Below are 18,509 nucleotides of genomic sequence, written 5' to 3'. Positions count from 1 at the left end.
TCCTTCCGAGACATGCTGCTGTGCAAAACAAATGCACTTCAAAACGCAGTGTGACGTCATCTATCTGCAAGGTGTGAATTCCGGCCTGTATATATTGCCAATCCTTTGTGAATTTGAGGTGTTTGATATTTAGATTTTTTCAATAAAGGAGTTGAGTTCTATATTGGATTTTGTTTTATTATTATGACCTCAAAGTGATAAAGTTGGACTCTGTAGCTCAGCTGGTAGAGCACGGCGCTTGTAACGCCAAGGTAGTGGGTTCGATCCCCGGGACCACCCATACACAAAAATGTATGCACGCACGACTGTAAGTCGCTTTGGATAAAAGCGTCTGCTAAATGGCATATTATTATTATTATTATTATTATTAAAGTGGATTTTTTCCCAAACCTGATTGGTGAAAGCCATTGTCATCCGGTCACAAGGAGCCGCCAAAGAGTAATATACACGACTAGGCAGGGACTCTTCCGGAGAAGGGGAATCTAAGGGCTACATTGTAACAATTAAAAAATGTGTGTAGCTTGTGATATAGGATACATTGTAACAGTTATATTAAAAAAAGAGTTGACAAATTCTTAGCCACACGATAGTGCAATGTCATTATCAAGAAGTGATCTAGTAGCAAGCTGACTCACTTCCACTTCATAGGCTACGAAAAGGGGGTTTTCTCAGAAAGATAAGCACGCAATATAGGCTAGGCTACTGCAATAGCAGCGGTAAACATATTTGACGAATTATCAATGAGACTTCAAATAATATGTCGACTACACTTCTGACTGTCTTTCTGGCGGAAGCAATACTCTACGCAGTTTCAGGTAGGTTTTGTTGCGCGTGGATTATCCACGTTTTTCGATTGTCATGTTATGGGTGGCGGCAAATTCTCTCGTTCTAGTTTTTATTAGGCTATTGTGTGCGCCTTACAACCACGGTGCATATGTCAACAACAACAAACCACAGGAAAAACAACGTGTGTGCTACACAAGCTACAAAAGTTGAAAGCATCGGGGTGAACTGAAACTTTTACAACGTAAAGTAGGCTACCTACAACCAGCATAGTCTTATGAAAGTGGTAACAATACGCTTTTTTAGGACTATGGATAAGAAAAACGACCGCACCCTTTACTGTAGGCTACATCCACTCGACAATTCAACGTCTAGTCCAAGTTGGTTCGACGTAATTTCATTGTTTCCAGTGGGATAGCTAAGCAAGTGTGTGCCCAGTGGGATAACGTTAGATAGGCTTAGTGTGAGCTGGTTACCTAGAGGCAAAGTAATGATCAAGAAGATATTTTGTTAATGAGGTATAACTTCTCTCTCATTTATAAATATGTGGCAGAAAACAGAACAATATGGTTGGAACGTGTTCATGCAATGGGATGAGAAGGCCACACTAATCTGCAGGCCTTGTGTATACATGTATAGATAGATATAGGCTATCAGACTCCTCCTAACCTGGATAGGCTACACCTCCTTGGTTCACCTCCATGGTTCATCTCCTTGGTTCTCTGTTACAAGTATGAGATATTGTCTGGTTTTCAGCTCAACAGCTCAACAGAAAAGTGGGAGTGGATCTTGTGTTGATGCCGGACAAGTCCACTATACCTGACTCCATCACAGGCATCCTATGGAAGCATGAGAAGAACAAGTTGGCAGAGTGGGACAAGGATTTTGGTCTGGACATCTATGCTGCCTTCAAAAACCGCACAACCCTGGACCTGACTACTGGAGAGCTGAGAATCAGTGGCTTGACGAAAACAGACAGTGGAGTTTATTCTGTGGAGTTCAACAGCAAACTGCTTGACAAGACATATACACTATCTGTTATCAGTAAGTGTGTGTGTGTGTGTGTGTGTGTGTGTCTGTATGCTTGCCTGCCTGTGATTACAAGCATTTCCCTTTTTATTTATTTTTTCTGTCTTGATCTTCTCCGTTTACAGAGGCAGTCCCCAAACCCACAATCACTTCCTCCTGTAACTCAGACAAAACCTCCTGCACTCTGACCTGTGAAGGCGACACCACTGATGCTGAACCCGTCACCTACAGCTGGAAAGCGGGAGAGGGGGCGTGGGAGGTCTCAGGACAACAGAAGATTGTCTCTAGGAATGACAGCACTAAAATCATCTACACGTGTCAGCTCAAGAACCCTGTGAGCGAGGCCAGTGAAGACTTTGATAAAGACCTTTTTGGGACAGGTGAGAGGACTGGACACTCATAGTTTTTACGCTGCCCAGTATGTTGTTATACTAGTAGTAATTATATGTTTGGGTATAAATCAGGGTTATTGTTGATAGGTGAGGTATTTGGGTAGATAGGAAAGCATCTGGAATGGAATGTTTTATTAAATGTTCATGTTAAATGTATTCCTTCCTAACTGTAGGTGGCTGGTTGACCAAGGCCAGGTTATTTGGTATTTCTCTCTTTGTTCTGGCTGTTGCCGTTGTTCTATTGTTCATTTTTGGTCATAAAGCTAAAACAGGTAAGGGCAAATTATGTTTATTTTAACGTTTACTTACTTACACCCGTATGAGGTGGGTTGTCTTGGACAATAAATGTATTCTTCTTTTTCTACATCACAGGAGTTTGGTTCTATGAGAAAGGTAGGATGATTCTCTGTCAGTTTTTCACGTTTCACATTTTATTAGTCGTGTGTACAGGATACACATGGTATACACCGTCCAACGAAATGCTTACTTGCAGGTTCCTTCTCGACAATGCAACACCAATAAGAAATAATAAAAGATACGAATATGAACATAAAGTAAATGGCTCAGTAGAATAGAATAAAGATTTTAGCATAAGTATAATTTATAGTCCAGTGTTTTAGGGAGCAAGTGTTTAAATTGTGGAGTATTTAACAATAATAATAATACTGTCTGTCTGTAATCTTGGGTAATAGTTGTGATTTGATGAAAGTATAGTAATCACCTTTTGCTTTTTTTTCAGAAACAATGCCATGGAATGGAGGTAGGAAACATTCATTACTTCTGTTTTGTAGAAATGTTCATTTATGTTCCATTAATTGTTTTTGCTGCCATCACGATTCCTCACGATCATGTCCCTTTGCTCCGGTGAAAGGGAGATGAACATGTTACGTGTGTGTTACTTGTATTAGTCACTATTGACTTCATTGACTTAACTGAATATCTCTTTTCTGTTTTCCATTACTAGAATTTTGGAAAAAACAGAGAGAAGTGGGAACTAGTAAGTGTTTCCTTTACTTGACCACAACAAACAGGATCTGTGTATGATAAAGCTAAGCTAAACTATTCTCGCTTCCTTGTTTCAGCCACTGACGCATCAACTGGAGTTTCTGCATCCACAGGCACGTCATAAAGCTACTTCTAGACTGCATAATGCAGAAACGGCATCAGAAGTATCATTAGATGCATATCTCAAAATATCTGAAAATCTTGATTAGTCTATTCCGTCATAGATGGGATATCTACAGTATTACACCAAGTACTGAGTGTAAAAGTCACAAAGCAGACATGATCTTTATTTGATATCAATTATTGTGCTTTTTAGCTTGTTTATTGGTCGTTTATAGACTTATATAGATGTTTATAGATTCTTTATAGGGGGGCTGTAGTCAACGTGTTTCTCCTCTACGTTTCCTCAGGTGTCTCCTACTCCGTTGTTAACACACCCGCAGCTGAAGAGGGGCGGGGGAAGGATGGTATGATGCCCAGTATCTTCCACTTCTATGTTTGATCTGAAGGGACCAAATAGGAGTTAGGAATATAACTTTAACCTCATGGGCCACCCAGGTGAAAAATGTATGCACGCATGACTGTAAGTCGCTTTGGATAAAAGAGTCCATATATGCTAAATGGCATATACAGTATTATAGTTAGGTGTTAGCAATATGGTGGTGGCTCTATCTGGCTTGGCAATGGGACTTTGTGCGCTCCAACTATACTGTTTTGTGTGTTATTTTGCAGAGGAAGACCTGGCGAGGAAAAATGATCATAAAGATGATTCAGTAATGAATTCAGTATTGTAGGACGGTAAGTTTGACTGTAAATATAATATATACTGCATCCACCTCATTTTCTTCATTGTGAGCCAATTTAGGCCTGGCTCTGGCCAACTCTACCACTGTGTTACCAACTGTTGTTCCTACTGATGTGTTTTAGCTGTGGACCTGTGGGCCAGAGTATCACTGTGGATCAAGAGAAACGAATCTAGACAACGAGCACTGGATGAAAAAGGGAATGCTCTACCACTTTATTGTACCCATTAAAACAATGTTACATCCCGATCTGAGAAATAGAGGTCAATTTGAGTTACAGATGTAGGATCTTAATTTGAGCTAGTTTGTTACTGCAGGAAAATAGTCCTGCAGCAACAGGAAATGTAAATTATGTGGATTATAATACATTTTTAATTTATAATACATTTTGTAGGGGTTGCTACATTTTTCGGACAGGAAAATCAAGTCAGAAATTTCAAAGTGGAAATTACAAACTTCAGAAGCCTCTTTAAGCCCTGAGTACACTACAGGTTGTACATGCATTGCAGGAAAGTTCTTAGGATGATCAAATTAAGATCCTACATCTGCAAGCTTACAAAACAATTTGCAAACTCAATTACAAGTTGCAAAGTAAATTGATAAGCCTTACAAATTCTTAGGATCATAGACAAACCTATGACACCAATGACTACTACATTGAGTATGTTTACATGCACACTAATTATTCAATATTAAGCTAATTAGGGTAATACTCTTGAGTTTGGCAATAGTCATGTCCTCTGTAGCTCAGCTGGTAGAGCACGGCGCTTGTAACGCCAAGGTAGTGGGTTCGATCCCCGGGACCACCCATACACAAAAAAAATGTATGCACGCATGACTGTAAGTCACTTTGGATAAAAGCGTCTGCTAAATGGCACATTATTATTATTATAACACCTTACTCAGATTTTCTTAATTGGCGTAAAGGTCATAAGTGAAGTAAGCATATGCCGATTAAAACACCTAGACATAGATTGTTTTGATTATATTGGCATGTAAGAACCTTAATATCTCTTCGGGGGACCAGTATGAAGAAAAAAAAATATATGTATTCACTAACTGTAAGTCGCTCTGGATAAGAGCGTCTGCTAAATGACTAAAATGTAAATGTTAATCTGAGTTTCAGTGGTGTATTTGATCTGCGCATGTTCTGGAGCAGCGCGAGCCTCCCTCTGGCACAAGTGAAGTGAGTTTGTAAAATCTGAAAGTATGCATCTTAGAAATATTTTTCACATGCAAACTTTATACAGTATGTCCAAACTCTGAATCAAATAGGCTTCCCAAAAATTATATGATCGATGTGATAGAACATGTATTGTGATTGGTGATTTTCAGGTTGCCTGATTATGGCCTGTCCATGTAAACCGGATTGTAGGGGAAATCGTTCTTCTCGCAAAGCATGTAAACATTTTAATCAAACTATTATAATAATCAGAGTATTCACACTAATCATATTATTGAATTCAATAATATAAACATACCCATTATTACATGAAATGCAGTCGTTTGTAAAAAGACTTAACTTAAAGTTTGTGCTTATATAGAAATATGCAGTTAAGTGCAATTGCTCAAACTAAAGCCGTGTGCCTTTAAAGCCTGCACACACTTCTGCTCTGCCAGTGTGTATCTCTGTGTGTATCTCTGTGTGTATCTCTGCTTCCACCTCTGTTCTTTATTAAGCTTACTGCAGTACTAGCAAACTTTACAGTGACAATCTTAAGATGTGTGATGTGATTGCAAGATCACTGCCTTACCTTTCATAATCAATAATAGCAAAGTCAATTTTTACCCAGTGCTGTCTAATTGGAATGTAAATATCCTATCGTTTTACATGTTTATTTCCTGCAGCTTAAACCAATGTTGATTTTGTGTTGAATGTACCAGTATGTTTTATGTACAGTACCAGTCCAAAGTTTGGACACACCTACTCATTCAAGGGTTTTTCTATATTTTTTACTATTTTCTACATTGTAGAATAATAGTGAAGACATCATGTAGTAACCAAAAAAGTGTTAAACAAATGTATTTTATAAGTGAGATTCTTCAAAGTAGCCTCCCTTTGGCTTGATGACAGCTTTGCACACTCTTGGCATTATTATTCTACAATGTAGAACATATTAAAAATAAAGAAAAACCCTTGAATGAGTAGGTGTGTCCAAACTTTGGACTGGTACTGTATATATTTCCATAGTGGCCAAGGTCTCAGTTTTGTACATGTATTTTGTGGGAGTGAAGCCTGTCTTTTTAACATAATTGTAAAACTGTCACTCTTAGAACAGTAGTAATAAAGCAGTGGTTTTCTTTTTAATCATTTGAATGTGCCTGATACCATAGACATCCTACAAGCCTGTTCTGTACCTGGCATTGCGTGGTACACCAAAGATACTGGTAACTAACCCAAGATATCCCATCTGCGTCGTTTCCAATGAGAGCAAATGAAGCATAGTGGACAGAACAAGCAAGGAGGTGGGCAGAGCCAAACACGAGCTAGCAAGATCCTATTGGCATGTGTTTGCATGTATTTACATATTTCCGTTAGGGAATTCCTTCTCTGTAAAGTGCGTTGTGTGCAATAACTCAATTCGCCCTTGCACTCCTAAACAACACCATTTTTTGAAACTTTGGCAAAGGGTCAAGTCTACAAAACTTAGTGAGTGGAACTTCTAAATGGATGCTTCAGATTTATAAATCCTGTGAGACATCTGGCTACTTCTATCTGTGGGACACTTTGTGACAGTTGAACAAATGAGTCTCTATTGCACCCCCTAGTCAACTCACACGATCACTGCATCATAAAAAGAGGAAGAGTGTTGCTTAGTTGTTACTATCTGATCATGCTAGAAACAACGGAACTTTCCAACCACAGATTCTATTTAACCGCTACCCCTAACCTTAACTATTACCCAAACCTTAACCCTAACTCTAAAACGAGTACCAAAAATGTACGTACTTACAAATTTAGTTCTGACAAAATCGCAACTTTAGTTCTTTCTAGCATGGCCATCTACATTAGTAATAACTACAAAGTTGTTTTTCTCTGCACTCTTTCAGTTACTCACAGATGCACCCTTCTGGATGTATAGCCAAAACCACTATGGACACCGTTGTGGCCAGTTTGTGCTGTTAGAGTATGTCTAGTAGTGTGTGTGTGTGTGTGTGTGTACCCACAATGCCTGCATGTGAGTTTGGAGCCCCACTTGTTGTTCAAGTCTCTACCCTTGAATGACACTCACCTTGAGGTTCCGTTCCCTGCCCTCAGCAATCGATTAATAAACTACAAATGTCTTGATCTTCTGAACCTTCGGTTTCACCACACCTCCTGTTCAGTTTTAATAGTAACCCTTTCTGCGCTTGTCAACTGCTGACCCATCTCATTTACCCTTCAAAGCTAAATGACACAGTGTCCCAGAGTCCACTTGTTTATGACATCCTCCATAGTTAATCCTAGACTAAAGAACAAGGATTTTCTGAACCTTTCATGTCTAGGTTGATGAACACCGACCTTCACAATGTGTGTAATCTTTGTGCTATTGCCGGTTAGTGTCAGAGTCCTAATAGTGATCTTTTCAAACTGGCAGAATTACAGAACAGAACCCTGCAAACGGAATGTTAATTTCGGAGTAGAATTCATTGTCAAATGTTACAGGTCCGTCTCTCTTACTTGACTGTAGACAGCTCAGACTCAATTATTCAACTGGAAAATGTTCCTTTGAAGGCCTAATAATACTCTATATGGGTTTTTAATTGTTGATGGATGCCAGACGAGTTCTGGTCAGACAGACAGTAAACAATTGTACAACATGTTACACTGTAAGATCAAGCCCATTGACATGCTGTGTGATTCACAGTCTCACACATTGACCTAATGTACTAAGCGAACTGACTTCAGGGTGAATATCCTTCATCTCTGTGACATTGTTTATGACCTGGTAGTAATGGTCTTTATTAATGTATAACTATGGCAGAGGGATCGGCAGCTTTCATGGTACGTAGTTCCACTGACCCTGTTGTAATAAAGATAACCTTAGAGAGAGAGAGAGAGAGAGAGAGAGAGAGAGAGAGAGAGAGAGAGAGAGAGAGAGAGAGCCGGCTTGTGGACGAGAGTACAGTAAAGATAACTTGATAAGACAGAAAGAGCTTAAACAAGCGCTGTGTGTGCATGAAGCCCTGACAGTGCTTCCCACTCACAGAACCATGCGTGCCAAGTGTGTGAGTACATGCTGTGTGTGTGTAAAGCCCTGCCAAAGAGCACAAAGTGCTGCCCACTCACATGACCATGGCATCTGGTGGCTCTCTAGAGCAGGACATTTTCACTGCAAATAAAGAGAGATAGAGGGAGGATATTCAGTAATGGTAGAGTCCAAACTGCACAGTTGTATTGTTAGTAATGCCAAGGCGTGAGAGAGAGGTGTATTTCTTGTTTCTACCAGGAGGAGGCAGTACTAAGCCAAGCGTTTTGCACTGCTGGCTGCACCCATCAGTACACACAGTGACTGGGAGTAGTGTGTCAAACACACCACAGAAATAAACACGTTTATTTACCCATTAATATTGTATACTGTAATGTCTTGTAATGATCATAGGATTTCCTGGAATCAGACTAGATTCTAGAGAGACATAAAGAAGGATTATGGAAAGATTATGTCCTATAAGAAACCAGGAAGTTCACATGGGAGCCAACTGATCCATTTGTGTCACTCAGTGGGAGTTGGTGTCTAACCTCTTCCCCTTCTCATTATAGGAATCAGTATGACGGCTATGAGCCATTGACCAACTCATCATTTTCAGCTGCTGACGCCACAAAATCTACACTAGTGTCCACATCACAGTTCCACATGAGTGACTGCCATGTCCGCTCTGTCTCAAAATGTTTAACCCAGAACCACTGCATTATAACTTGCTTATCCTCTCAACATGTTGCTTCCTCAACAGTTTCTTCAAACTGTTTTGTATATATTTACTGTATATATTATCTAGCTATTAAACTGTCTTAATGACATCTCTCATTTCCTTATTACTGTAGTGCCTCCATGGTAACAGCGTGAGCATCCTTAGATTATTCCGCAGCCCACTAGTGAGCTAATCTAAAACCAGCATGGGGGAGGCAGACCTCCTATTATAACCCTTTGTAGAGGGAGTTTTTAGAATGTTATTCTCAGAATTCTACCCCACTCACAGAATTCTGCATTCTACCTCCCTTTTCCAAGTGACGCTAGATAAAATAATGCAAGGAATTCTCTTTCCAAAACTGTCAGGTTCCCCCCACCTCCTCAACATTATATGTAAGCTGTTAGAAGCTGGTGTTTTCATTCTGTGTATCCATGGAGCTCACATCTGACCATGGTCACTGAGCGATGGGCTGTACATGCCATGGTGATATAGGGGGACCATGGTTTAGGGGAATGCTATTGTAGATTTTGATGTATTGGGGTTTGCTTTATGATGAGTGGTGAAATGATTATCCCAGACAGTGTCGAAATGTAATCCAGATACCGGTAAATTAATCATTAGATATGCACATTTTTCATACCAAGTAATTAATTAAGCTTTCATTATGTGTGTGTGTGGGTATGTGTGTGTGAGGGAAAAAGAGAGCAGGGAAGAGTGAGAAGCAAGAGAGAGGGGTGAGAGAAATAAGGAAGAGAGAGGGGGATAGAGGAGTAGAGAGAGAGAGAGACACACACAGAGAATGCATAGTCTGTATAACCTCACAATTTACTATATTTGTTGATAGTGTTTTAGAGATGATAAGACCATTTCCCACACATTTGGAGTGGCCCTTTCTATCACCTATAGCCACCTCCTACAGTAACATTCATCTCAAAATCATCAAATCTCATTTTATTTGTCACATGTAAACAGGTGTAGACTAACAGTGAAATGCTTACTTACGGGCTCTTCCCAACAATGCAGAGAGAAACAAAGAGAAATCATTGAAAAATAATAACACAAGGAATAAATACACAATGAGTAACAATAACTTGGCTATATACATGGGGTACCAGTACCTAGTCGATCTGCAGGGGTACGATGTAATTAAGGTAGATATGTACATATAGGGAGGGTTAAAGTAACTAGGCAACAGGATAGATAATAAACAGTAGCAGCAGCGTATGTGATGAGTCGAAATAGTTCGTGCAAAAAGGGTCAATGCCGATAGACTGGGTAGCTATTGGTTAACTATTTAACTAACTATTTAGCAATCTTATGGCTTGGGGGTAGAAGCTGTTCAGGGTCCTGTCGGTGCCTCTTGCCGTGTGGTAGCAGAGAGAACAGTCTATGACTACGGGTGGCTGGAGTCTTTTTAGGGCCTTCCTCTGACACCGCCTGGTCTAGAGGTCCTGTATAGCAGGGAGCTCGGCCCCAGTGATGTACTGGGCTGTACGCACTACCCTCTGTAGCGCCTTGCATTCGGATGCCAAGCAGTCGCCATACCAAGCCAGTTAAGATGCTCTCAATGGTGCAGCTGTAGATCTGTATCATCTCTCACAGAATATACTGTATATATCTAGTTATCACCTATAGCCACCTCCTACAGCAGTGTTCATCTCTCATAGAATGTACTGTGTGTATAGAGTTCTGATCTGGCTGAGGGCTGTGGGATTATGCAACCTGATTAGGCCCCAGGAATCTGAGAGAGACCTCCCATTGTTCACAGCCATGTGACAAAGGTCAGGGTCAACTGTAAAGGCATGCCAACACAGGGGCCGGCCGGACTGTAGAAACACACTGAGGAGATTGGAGAGGAGATGTTTCACGTCGGTGCAGCTGAGTTGAACTGGCAGGTTGCTCAGAGAACACTGAGACAAGTGCCGTGGCAAGCAACAAGTGATTGAATGTTCTTGAGAGTTAGCCACAGAGATAGAAGTTTGTCTGACATTTGGTTTACTTTGACTGTCAGTGAGAATGTACATTTCTAGGAGATAGAGTGTGGGAGGTAGAGAGGGTCTGGGAAGAGAGAGAGAGAGGGAGAGGGAGCGAGAGGGAGGGAGGGAGAGAGAGGGAGGGAGAGAGGGAGAGAGAGAGAGGGAGAGAGAGGGAGGGAGGGAGAGAGGGAGAGAGAGAGAGAGAGAGAGAGAGAGAGAGAGGAATGAAAATAAGAAAGTGTGCTCTACATTACTCATTTATATGAATGGTATTAGGCTGTAGGGGAGAGTAGGAGGAAGAGAGAGAGAGAGGGAAGAAGGAGAGGGTCCAAACTCCACAGAGCTTTCTTGTTAGTGTTGCCAAGGTCAGGTCATTTAGAACCCAACCTCCCTCACCAGGCACAAATGGTTAACCCTTTCCTTGGTCCAGTTCCCACTTCCCAGCCCTGTCTATGGCTATAGGCCTGGCAATGATATTACATATATGAATGTGGAACTCGCTCAACTACTTTCTAGACAAAAAATATAATTATGGCTGGTTGCTAGGAGCTAAGATACCTTCAGTTATGTCCATATACAATTGTAAGGGCCAGCACTCATTTGATGTAGTTGGAACAATTTGCTCTAATGCTTCCTCGAATGCAGCATGTCATGATCACTGTTGCGATATAAAGGGAGTGCCCTTTTTTACACTGTGCATATAAAACTGACAAGCAAGGATACCTCTATCCCTCCCTTTCCTCACCAGCCATTTTGTGACATGCAACCATCTATCAACAGATTGTAGATCAGCGAAGAGACATATTAGCTAATTGCACTAACGGGTATGGCGACCCTTGCATCAGGGCGACAGAAATCATAGTGTGGCGTCAACAGGGTTGGCACTCAACTGCTACAATATGATATGTATAGTGTGTGTGCGTGTTTGTGTGTGTGAGTGTGGTGGTGAATTCAGCAGCACTGGAGAGAGTAATCTGATCATATAATGTTATCAATAATGAAAAGTCTTTCTAAACAGATCTCGCTGTACTCAAAGCTCTCTTCAAAACTCACGAAACAGTATGATTTACAACACAGAGGACTCAAATAAAATGAAGAAGAACAAGTATCACTTCTTTCCCTGCGGGTGCAATATAATGGTTCTTACATGGATCTCGGGCCAGCTCGACCTTTCTCTGATAAGCGTTCAGCTAAGAGTCTGCAGTATCTGAACACTTTGAGTATTTCATTATTAATCCTACATGTCCATAACAGCCTTAGCTCAGCTACACATACCAGTGTTTTTGCCACACTCTCCCTAGCTCTGGAGCCCCTCAGCTCACTGGAAAACATGGCACCGGATTCTAGACCCTGAGTGGGTGGAGACTGAATAATGTAAAACATGGTACTGGATTCTTGGCCAAACTGGATCAGGTACCAAGTCTGCTGGATCATTAACAAAAGTGAATGATTGGTTCAGTTGGCAATGGGATGGGAAATGGGAGAGGGGCCATTGTGTTTGCAATAACGACCTTTATTATGGCTAGCTCTGCATGTTAGCAACAGAACAGTTCTGCGTTGGACTCAGATGGACTTTATGGCTTTACTGCTATTACTGTATATCAGCTGCAGCTAGATTCACTACATGTTGCAGGGCCAGTGGATCATTAAGGATGGTTAACGACTGGCTAACGACTATGTTCCAGAGAAAGAGATGGGGATGGAGGGTTGACAGTGGAAGCAGAGTTAGCAGCAAAAGGCTTGATTACAGCTATATTAGCAGCGAGGGCAGTAATTGAGTACAGGGGCGGTGGTTGGTGTTGATGAGCTCGTACATCACCAGACTAGCAGCAGCTGCAATGTTTTTTTTGTCTCGTGATGTCTTCTACGACTCTCAGGGGAACCCCTGGCCCTCTAAGCTAGACTTCTATCGACCAAACGCACGATGCATAACGCCCCTGCTCCCCCTGTTGCACTGCTCTAATGTCTGAAAGTTGCGTGTCTATTTGAGAGTTAGTGGATGGTAGATGGAAGGAAGGGACCTGAGGGGTTAGTTCAAGTGGGAAGAAAATTACCATCTGCAAGATTCAGTTGATTGGCTATTTACAATTTACAATTCATACATATCCCAGTCAACTTCTTTTTTTTTAAGGTAAAGGTAATCCATTGATTCTACTTCACTCTGAAAACAAGACTTTAGAATCTGAGTTATTCCTCTTACCCATGACTGTTGTTTAACACTGAAAGACAACAAGGGGCAGATATACCCAGCCTCAGTGTCAGTCTTATGTTACACAGAGAAGCCACATTAACTTTATGGTATCCTCTTGGCATGGAGGTTGTTCCCCACCCACCCTGTCTCTCTGCTCCCACCAAAACAGTCATTAGCACTAATGATAGTAATTGTTGAAATCCGTGGGAATCCTAACAATATAGGTACCCAACACACAGCATCATAATTCCTAATGCAGAGGGGTATCAGTGTGGGTGTGTGCGACTGTGCTTTACACAGGGCAATAAACTGCCACAGCCCTATATTTTCTGACGAAGTAGCTATTGATTACCCTCAGCGAACAGCACCGGATAATTCAGCTGATTTACATGATGTATTGGTGAATACTGATCATCACCTCAGTGGAAAAACCCCAGTTTGGTCAAACACACGTCCCTATGATTCCTCCTTAAATGAGCCAGTGGTGGGTATAGACTGTGGTGTGGAAGGGCTCAGCTGTAGCCTTCACCGTCCATTATCTGATCCTTTCATCCATATGGTGAGCACACCTGTGCAATCTCAGGAATACAATACAGGAGATAGGGGTGTTAAATGCAGACGTTATGGCTCTATATCAATGCCTTGTATGAAATGGTGGGAAATGGTGAGATGAGTAGGAAATAAGTAGGATAAAGTAGGAAATAAGTAGGAATAAGTAGGAAAATGATGGGATGTTTTTTACTTTTTTTAGTACATCCTCATCCACTCCATCTCATTCTGCCTCTCAGTTTCAGCTCGTTTCTTTCTCTCGTTTCTTTCTCTCGTTTCTTTCTCTCGTTTCTTTCTCTCATTTCTTTCTCTCATTTCTTCTCTCTCTCTGTTTCGTCTTTAATCTTCATCTTTCTTCTTTTCTTTAATTGAAATGTTCTTCCTCATCACCATGCTTATCCAAATGATGGGGTCTAAATAGAATATTGATTGAGCTGGCGATGCGTTCATCACCATTTACAGAGAACAGAGGCGAACAGAGACTGGTTTGTACTCATTTCCTGAAGAGCGGGAGAACAAAGCGTCTCATTTCCTGAAGAGCGGGAGAACAAAGCGTCTCATTTCCTGAAGAGCGGGAGAACAAGGCGTCTCATTTCCACTGTAGAGGTGTGTAGGTGGAGATGAGAGACTATGGGTACATCACAATAGTTCCAAAAGGTCTCCTTTTATGTTCACGCAGAAGAAGGAAAGGAGATGAGGATACAAGGAGAGGAAGCCACTGTGGACTATTGAGAAGCACCCTAGACTGCTGCTGCCTTGGGGGGGGAGAGAGAGTGAGAGGTGTATTTCTTGTTTCTACCAGGAGGAGGCAGTACTAAGTCAAGCTTTTGCACTGCTGGCTGCACCCATCAGTACACCCTCCCTCCATTTCCTCTTCTCTTCCTGCCTTTCTCTCTTTTTCCTCCTGTCTGTTTTCCTTCTCTCTTTCTGACTCACTTTCTCGCTCTAATCTTTTTGTCAAATTACTCTGAGGACACAGACTTTGCATCTTTGTGTTGTGATAGAATGACGGCCGATGGGGTTCAGAGTTGCAGGAATATTTCATGTACAGTAGGAATGTAAAGCGAACACCAGACCAATCCTTTCTGCTTATCAGAGATGTTGTGGTGAACTAAAACATCACTCATAAGGCCTCATTGCCAGTGCATGTTTACTCCAGAGAGAGAGAGTGTGAACGAGAGAGAGAGAGGATTTGCCAAGTAATTTAGTGAGGAGAGAAGGGGATTGTCAGGGATGGCTGGGTAGGGATCAAACCCTGTGTGGTGCCCGGTTTGGAGCGAGGTGGGTGGTCTGGTCTAGCACCACACAGCACAGGGTAATGAGACAACTATGACTGTACGATAGAAGCAAATTGCTCAAATTAAGCATGCTGTTGTATTCTATCTAATCTATTCTGTTTTGGGGCGTACCTGGGTTCAAGAGTGCAATACTCAAATCAAAAACTAATAATAATTGTCACGCGCTGAATACAACAGGTGAAGACCTTACCCTGAAATGCTTACTTACAAGCCCTTAACCAACAATGCAGTTCAAGAAAGAGTTAAGAAAATATTTACTAAAAAACAAAAGTAAAATTAAAATAAAAAGTAACACAATAAAATAACAATAACAAGGCTATGTACAGGAGGTACCGGTACCGAGTCAATGTACTGGGGTAAAGGTTAGTCGAGGTAATTTGTACATGTAAGTAGGGGTAAAGTGACTATGCATAGATAATAAACAGCGAGTAGCAGCAGTGTAATAACAAAGGGAAGGGGGAGGTGTCAATGTAAATAGTCCGGGTGGCCATTTGATTAATTGTTCAGCAGTCTTATGGCTTGGGGGTAGAAGCTGTTAAGGAGCCTTTTGGTTCTAGACTTGGCGCTCCGGTACCGCTTGCCCTACTGCACAATGGTATGCAACAATTCCCACTTCACTGTTTCAATTCCCGCTTCACTGTTCCGCAAGTGTTTTGTATCCACAGAGCCAATCCAATTCAAAATAATGTTGTTTTAAAATCATTTACAGTTTTTCAGCGATGCTGAACAGAGTCCAGAAATCGGACTGTCAGCAAAACCTGCAGCCAATATACTGCAGCCAATATATTGCAGCCAAAATACTGCAGCCAACATACTGCAGCCAATATACTGCTGCCAATACTGCAAGAACAAAGATATATCAATGGGGATATTCATGGCTGCGTTTAGACAGGCAGCTCAATTCTGATCTTTTTTTCCACTAATTTGTCTTTTGACCAATCAGATCAGCTCTGTAAAGATCTGAAAAGATCTGATGTGATTGGTCAAAAGACCAATTAGTGGCAAAAATATCAGAATTGTGCTGCCTGTGTAAATGCAGCCACTGAAGCCTGGAGACTGTCACAGAACAGCAAGCTGAACAAAAAAGGAATATGATGGTCAGTCAAAAGATAGATGAGGTGGCTATTAAATGGGAAACGTCTCAGAGGACAATAAGATAAGAAAACTAGAGCCTACAGTTACTATCCTGCAGGGGATGAATTCAAGAGATTCAATTCTCTAAATTGAATGTGCAAAGAGATATTCACTCAGCCATTCTTGGAGGAAAATGGAAGCTCAATAAAACAAGTTTATTTGTCATTAAAAACCAATCTCTTTCAGTATTGCACACATCATCAGCACGTGATGGATCCTAACGCTGAGCGGCGTTGCGCTGAGCGCTAACTGTCAGAACCATCTGTGGTGCCACTGAGCCAGCAGGGAGCTATCCTAGCACATTACATGAAACGATCAGCAACCAAACTCTAATGTTGCCACAACGCTGTCATAACCATACAGTAGTGAGATGGGGGAATAGATGTACAATGAAACGTAACTGTTGGCAAAGTGAAGTTGGCAGATTGGATTACCTGAGTATTCTTTATGTAGCTGTTCTCTGTCTCAGTCTATCTCTCCTTCTGTCTTTCCCCTCTCTCTTCATCTCTCTGTCAAACTGCTATAAATGTCTCATAACAAAGTCATGTAATATTGATGATGTATGATCTTAAAATGTGATTCGTTGATTTACCCCCCCCCCCCCCCCATTTCCTTCCCCATTTCTCTCTTCACACACACACACACAAATAATTATGGCAAAACAATCCAATCAGAACCAGTACCAGAGCCCTGGCAGCCCAGCTTTTCCAGTCCAGACATCACCCAGAGTTATTGTATTATCCCCATTAGTGAGGAGTCTAAGGATGTTTTATTGTGCCTCCACATTGGACATCAACAGGATTTAAGACAGAGAGACGGACGGAGAAAGAGAGAATGTTTTAATGGATGCTTTCATCAGAGGGAGAAAGCAAAGCAACGCACCATAATACCTGTCTACATACAGATTGGTATTTCCTTGTTGCTGTATGTTAATGATGTTTTTCCTCTCTGTGTGTGCAGGCCGATGCACTGTGCTGTTTTTCTGCCACTGGTTTTTACTCTCTTTTTTGTCTCTTTTCTCAATCTTTTTACTTCCTATGTTTCCCCATTAGTTTTCTTTTTCTCTTTCCCTTATCTATGTCATCCACTTATTGTTCTCTAAATCCATATTTATCTCTCTCTCTCTCTCTCTCTCTCCCTCTCTCTCTCTCTTTCTCTGTCTCTCTCGCTCACTCTCTCTGTCACTCTGTCTCTCTCTTTCTCTGTCTCTCTGTCTCTCTCTCTCTCTCTCTCTCTCTCTCTCTCTCCCTCTCTCTCTCTTTCTCTGTCTCTCTCGCTCACTCTCTCTGTCACTCTGTCTCTCTCTTTCTCTGTCTCTCTGTCTCTCTGTCTCACTCTCTCTCTCCCTCTCTCTGTTGTTGTCACCGAGCATCTTATTCATGAGAAACTAGTCAGACCCCTGCTTCCACCAATCATTTATTATTCATGACTCTGGCACACATAGAAATGAACACACATCTCTATGGTGGTAGAGCATGGAGTCTAGGGTGGATGAGACTGGGTATCAGAGCTGTTGTGGCTCTGTCGTACCCTGCTGCTACGTGGGCGGTGCTCACAGGCTTTCAGATCCACAGCAGGTCCTTGTGTGTTGGTAGGAAATCAATTTGGTAGCACTTTACTTAAAGTCAGCATGCATAATGCAATATTACAGTGTATATGGGCCATTTTATAATGTTTTAGTATCAATGCAAACGCTGCCTTTCTATCTGGCAATGGTCCAAAATATTAGAAATGTCCTCCAATTGATTATGATTGCATACTATTTCATTATACATGTTAAAACTTTAATAGCAAAATATTACATTAATTCTCAATTCGTAAATGGCTGCCAGACTCAACAAAGGAACAAAATATGAGAAATGGGAGGCAAGTTTCTTTGTTTATTTTCATTTTAAAACAGATTCAGTCAGCCAGTTGGGTAAAGGCCACACAGTCCCAGCTCCTGCCATGCTGGCATGCCGCTAACTAACGACCCTGTCCAAAACTAGACCTCCCATCACCACACTGGGCACCCAACAACACACACACACACACACACACACATCCGCATCAGATGGCCTGGTATAAACAAAGGTCTATATAGTAGCTTCTACAGTATGTGGAGGATGGATGTAATGATGCTATTGGTAAGCCCTTCTTATGGTGCCTGAGGACATTGAATCGTCTTGTATTGTCTTTTATTGTCTTGTATTGTATCACATGAGTGTGTGAGCTGAGACGCCACTACAGAATATCAGTTCTTCAATGTGTCTTTGTATTCCCCTGTTAGTCCTCATCTATACACCCAGCCAGACAAGGTGAGGCTCTGTGAACTCCCTGGGCAGGCCATACAGAGCTAAAAATAACTATCTTTCTTTCTGTCTCTACTCCCTCTCTCTCCTACACGTTCACAACACCCAAGCACAGACGCGCGCGCTCACACACTCCCCTGTCCCCCTTCCCCCATCACAAATACACAC

General features: G+C 41.5%; 1 protein-coding gene across 2 annotated transcripts; it reads left to right on the top strand.

Annotated features, from left to right (window-relative positions):
* Positions 1-447: 447 nt before the first annotated feature.
* On the top strand, positions 448-6,320 carry LOC311125832 (uncharacterized protein). 2 transcript variants are annotated; one of them, XM_084199860.1, is made up of 11 exons: positions 448-815; positions 1,540-1,827; positions 1,938-2,192; positions 2,378-2,476; positions 2,577-2,597; positions 2,944-2,964; positions 3,169-3,201; positions 3,287-3,322; positions 3,620-3,676; positions 3,942-4,007; positions 4,137-6,320. In XM_084199860.1, exons 1-10 carry the CDS (start codon positions 758-760, stop codon positions 4,001-4,003), a joined length of 930 nt encoding a protein of 309 aa, XP_084055986.1. In that variant the 5' UTR covers positions 448-757; the 3' UTR covers positions 4,004-4,007; positions 4,137-6,320. The 2 variants fall into 2 exon arrangements, 1 of the variants encoding a protein (XP_084055986.1); XR_014612917.1 differs by lacking the exon at positions 4,137-6,320 and having other exon boundaries at positions 2,577-2,964; positions 3,169-3,322; positions 3,620-3,688; positions 3,942-4,005.
* The last annotated feature ends 12,189 nt before the right edge of the window (positions 6,321-18,509 follow it).

Source organism: Coregonus lavaretus, assembly GCF_964263955.1.
Source record: "Coregonus lavaretus genome assembly, contig: HAP1_SCAFFOLD_533, whole genome shotgun sequence".
Lineage (NCBI taxonomy): Eukaryota > Metazoa > Chordata > Actinopteri > Salmoniformes > Salmonidae > Coregonus > Coregonus lavaretus.
This window is presented reverse-complemented; position numbering and strand designations above follow the sequence as displayed.

Coding starts and splice junctions, on each gene's coding strand:
- LOC311125832 (XM_084199860.1), top strand. CDS start 758: ATGTCGACTACACTTCTGACTGTCTTTCTGGCGGAAGCAATACTCTAC. Junction 3,202..3,286: donor ACAGAGAGAAGTGGGAACTA/GTAAGTGTTTCC, acceptor TCCTTGTTTCAG/CCACTGACGCATCAACTGGA. Junction 3,677..3,941: donor AGAGGGGCGGGGGAAGGATG/GTATGATGCCCA, acceptor GTTATTTTGCAG/AGGAAGACCTGGCGAGGAAA.